Source organism: Sprattus sprattus, assembly GCF_963457725.1.
Source record: "Sprattus sprattus genome assembly, chromosome: 13".
NCBI lineage: Eukaryota > Metazoa > Chordata > Actinopteri > Clupeiformes > Clupeidae > Sprattus > Sprattus sprattus.
Window position 1 is genome coordinate 7,940,775 of NC_137911.1, and position 5,000 is coordinate 7,945,774.

Below are 5,000 nucleotides of genomic sequence, written 5' to 3' on the forward strand. Positions count from 1 at the left end.
GTTTTGGGAATCCCTGCCGGACGCATTTTTTAGGTCTCTAAAAGAGGACATGTCCGGGAAAAAGAGGACGTCTGGTCACCCTATATATGTTGTCCTGTGCTATATGTTGTCATGTGCTATATGCTGTGCTGTGCTATATGCTGTGCTGTGCTGTATGTGGTCCTGTGCTATATGCTGTGCTGTGCTATATGCTGTGCTGTGCTGTATGTGGTCCTGTGCTATATGCTGTGCTGTGCTATATGCTGTGCTGTGCTGTATGTGGTCCTGTGCTATATGCTGTGCTGTGCTATATGCTGTGCTGTGCTATATGCTGTGCTGTGCTATATGTTGTGCTGTGCTATATGTTGTCCTGTGCTATATGTTGTCTTGTGCTATATGCTGTCCTGTGCTATATGCTGTCCTGTGCTGTATGTGGTCCTGTGCTATATGCTGTGCTGTGCTATATGCTGTGCTGTGCTGTATGTGGTCCTGTGCTATATGCTGTGCTGTGCTATATGCTGTGCTGTGCTATATGCTGTGCTGTGCTATATGTTGTGCTGTGCTATATGTTGTCCTGTGCTATATGTTGTCTTGTGCTATATGCTGTCCTGTGCTATATGCTGTCCTGTGCTGTATGTGGTCCTGTGCTATATGCTGTGCTGTGCTATATGCTGTGCTGTGCTATATGTTGTCCTGTGCTATATGTTGTCTTGTGCTATATGCTGTCCTGTGCTATATGTTGTCCTGTGCTATATGTTGTCCTGTGCTATATGCTGTGCTGTGCTATATGCTGTGCTGTGCTATATGCTGTGCTGTGCTATATGTTGTCTTGTGCTATATGTTGTCCTGTGCTATATGTTGTCCTGTGCTATATGTTGTCCTGTGCTATATGCTGTGCTGTGCTATATGCTGTGCGTTGTAGTACTGTGTTGATGTACTGGTATATTCTGGGGTGTGGTATGCATAGTTGTGTTGTATTATGGTGTTCTGCTGTGATTGCTTGTGTTTTCAGCTGGGTGTGGACTCAGGAGCCTGGATGTGTTTATGACATCTTTTAGCGCTTTGCAACGAGTAAACTGCTGTGTTATTTATGTGGGGCTATTGCTTTTGTATGTGTTTATATGAGAGTGAATCATTCGTTTATGAGAATAGTGCAATCATGAGTAATCTGACTTTGATTTGGACAGAATGATTTTGTGTCAGACAGACTGTTCTCACAGTGAATCTCCCGTTTTCTCTCACTCTCTCTCTCTCTCTCTCTCTCTCTCTCTCTTTCTCACACACACTCTCTCTCTCTCAGGCTGTGCAGTCTCACACTGAAGAAGCTGGTTGTGATGAGGGAGTTGGACAAGGAACTCATATCTGTAGTTATCGCCGTCAAGATCCAGGTATACACACACACATACACACACACACTCTCTCTCTCTCTCTTTTACACACACACACACACTCACACACACACACACACATACTCAACTGATGCAGAATCTTCATGCCTTGTACACAAGTCTGTAAAAAATGCATAACCATAACACGTCAAGCCCAGTGTAAATATTTGGGCTGCAGTTAGTGTAGATGCTTACACTGTGCGCTGTTAGTCAGATCAGAGGCCACATGATTTAGAAAAGAATACTGATTTAGAAAAGAAAAGACAGTGACACTTTATTATATTATTACAGTGCGTGGCACGCAAAACGTCCTTCGCAGTGTATCTTTGTGTAAAGTATATATTACTTCCTCTTCACTGAGCTCTCCCCTCTCTAAGTGGTTGGCTGTTATTGACTGCTGGTAATGTCTGTGTGTATTTGCTGAGTAGACGGTGGGACCCACAAGTGACAGTTTAATCAGTGTATGCAGACTGTACAGTGTATGCAGACTGTACCAAATGGCTAAGGCCATCATAGCAATGCGGGGGTGGTCTGAACGCAAGCGGTTGCGCGTATGACCTGGGGCTAATTGAGGAGATGATTTCTTCCTCTGGCTGCGTGCCAAATTTCTGTAAGGCTCAGGGAGTCTGACACAGGGGAGGCCATTTCTGCCGGCAGTCAGATGCAGCCTTCGAGCTTAAATGAAACCACTTTACGGACAAAAATCGTTCGTTGTTGAAATCGTTAGATTTGGTTTAGATCAGGGTCTGGAAAGGAAGAGGTGAGAGCACCTGCTTGTTTGATGTGTTTTTCATACACCTTAAAATGAAGCCTAGTTTTTTTTTTGTCTGTGGTGAAACTGATGATGTAACCGTAGCCATAGCAAAGTCCTCCCCCCCCCATCCCCTTCTTTCCACGTGAGATAAATCACCTGCACATTAGTGCTGTTGCCTTGGTGAGAGCCATAGGGAATATGTCCACCTTGTTATCTGGTTCTACCTGACAGGGCGAGGAATGAGTAAGGTGTGGGAAGAGATGCCAGAGCTCAGAGATGTCAGTGCTCAAAGATGTCAGTGCTATGAGATGTCAGTGCTCAGAGAGGTCAGTGCTGAGAGCTCAGAGATGTCAGTGCTCATAGAGGTCAATGCTTAGATATGTCAGTGCTCAAAGATATCAGTGCTATGAGATGACAGTGCTCAGAGAGGTCAGAGATGTCAGTGGTCAAAGATGTCAGTGCTATGAGATGTCAGTGCTCAGAGAGGTCAGTGCTGAGAGCTCAGAGATGTCAGTGCTCATAGAGGTCAATGCTTAGATATGTCAGTGCTCAAAGATATCAGTGCTATGAGATGACAGTGCTCAGATATGTCAGAGATGTCAGTGCTCAAAGATGTCAGTGCTATGAGATGACAGTGCTCAGAGAGGTCAGTGATCAGAGATGACAGTGCTCAAAGATGTCAGTGCTATGAGATGACAGTGCTCAGAGAGGTCAGTGATCAGAGATGACAGTGCTCAAAGATGTCAGTGCTATGAGATGTCAGTGCTCAGAGAGGTCAGTGGTCAGAGATGTCAGTGCTCAAAGATGTCAGTGCTATGAGATGACAGTGCTCAGAGATGTCAGTGCTCAGATATGTCAGAGATGTCGGTGCTCAAAGATATCAGTGGTCAGAGATGTCAGTGCTCAGAGATGTCAGTGCTATGAGATGTCAGTGCTATGAGATGTCAGTGCTCAGAGAGGTCAGTGATCAGAGATGACAGTGCTCAAAGATGTCAGTGCTATGAGATGTCAGTGCTCAGAGAGGTCAGTGACCAGAGCTCAGAGATGTCAGTGCTCATAGAGGTCAGTGCTCAAATATGTCAGTGCTATGAGATGACAGTGATGTCAGTGCTCAGAGATGTCAGTGCTCAGAGATTTCAGTGCTCAGTGATGTCAGAGATGTCAGTGCTCAGTGATGTCATTGCTCAGTGATGTCAGTGATGTCAGATATGTCAGTGCTCAAAGATGTCAGTGCTCAGTGATGCCAGAGATGTCAGTGTTCAGATATGTCAGTGATGTCAGTGCTCAGTGATGTCAGTGCTCAGTGATGTCAGTTCTCAGTGATGTCAGTGATGTCAGTGCTCAGAGATGTCAGAGATGTCATTGCTCTGAGAGGTCAGTGCTCAGTTGTGTTCAGCTGTGACAGGCAGGGAGGCCCGAAGGGAGTGGTTGACAGCTGGGTTGAGTGAGCTGGTCCTGGAGCAGTGGCTGCAAATGGAGGGGAAAAAGACAAGCTTCTTCTTCGCCCCTTAATGATCTTCTCATTGTTCCTGTGCTGTCTCTCTTCCTCTCGATGACTCTCCCTCTGCCCCCATCTTGTACTCTTTATCCATCTCTCTCTGTCTGTATTCTTCCCTCATTATTCCCCTTATTATTATTATTCTCTCTTTCTCTATCTCTCTCGCTCTCTCTGTCCAGGGCTCCAAGCGTATCTTGCGCTCCCATGAGATAGTGCTGCCCCCTACAGGATTCATTGAGACGGACCTTGCCCTCACCTTCTCCCTGCAGGTAACCAGGGCAACAGGACGCAGCACGACCACAGCTGCCTAAGTTTAATCAGTCAGAGATCACATTTAACTGATATTAAACTGAAATATTAATGAGCACTTTAATCAGATATTACCATGGGGGAGCAGCCGATAATCACTGTTCTGATTATATCTCTTACTCCCGAGTCTATTTCTTGTTTGTCTGTGTGTGTGTGAGTGTGATCTACTGTATGTGCGTGTCTGTGGGTGTTTGTCCTTTTGTGCCTGAATGTGCATAATGATTGTCCACTTTATGCTCAAATGTGTTTTCATTGGTGTGTGTGTGTGTGTGTGTGTATGTGTGTGTGTGTGTGTGTGTGTGTGTGTGTGTGTGTGTGTGTGTGTGTGTGTGTGTGTGTGTGTGTGTGTCAGTACCCTCACTATCTCAAGAGAGAGGGGAATAAGCTCCAGATTATGCTCCAGAGAAGAAAGCGGTATAAAAATCGCACCATCCTGGGCTACAAGACACTCGCTGCTGGATCCATAGACATGGCTGAGGTATCAAACATGCACACTTCTTTGCAACCCTCCTTCATTTTCAGTGAATTGCTCTCTGAATTTAGTCAGTATTAAGAGTTAGTGTGTGTTTTGACATGTGTGTAACAAGGATTGCCATTGGCTTGAGGGCTCTCCAGAAAAATACATTCTTTCACACATGCATACACACTCTCTCACAAACACACTCTCACACACTCTCTCACACACACACACACACAAACACACACACAGACACACACACACACACAGATAGCATGCGCCCCAGGAAGAAAGTAGTCAAAACATAGCAGAGGAAATCCATCTTCAGTGTTTCATAGAGCCTCTCTATCCTTGGGCTTAAAGCTACACCATGAGGTATCCAACACACACACACACACACACACACACACACACACACACACACACACAGACACACACACACACAGACACACACACACCACACACACACACACACACACACACACACACACACACACACACACACACACACACACACACACACACACACACACACACACACACAGACACACACACACACACGCACACACACACGCACACACACACGCACACACACAAGGAAGTAAAGCTGGACTG

The 5,000-nt window shown here is 45.7% G+C and overlaps 1 protein-coding gene across 5 annotated transcripts in view; it reads left to right on the forward strand.

Annotated features, from left to right (window-relative positions):
• Positions 1–5,000, forward strand: part of pacs2 (phosphofurin acidic cluster sorting protein 2) — a 59,880-nt gene that overhangs the window by 34,942 nt on the left and 19,938 nt on the right. For all 5 annotated transcript variants that reach the window (XM_080850627.1, XM_080850629.1, XM_080850628.1 and 2 more), the window contains exons 2-4: positions 1,280–1,367; positions 3,799–3,888; positions 4,281–4,406. In XM_080850627.1, the coding sequence (XP_080706753.1) occupies positions 1,280–1,367; positions 3,799–3,888; positions 4,281–4,406 (304 nt within the window). The remainder of the gene's footprint in view (positions 1–1,279; positions 1,368–3,798; positions 3,889–4,280; positions 4,407–5,000) is intronic.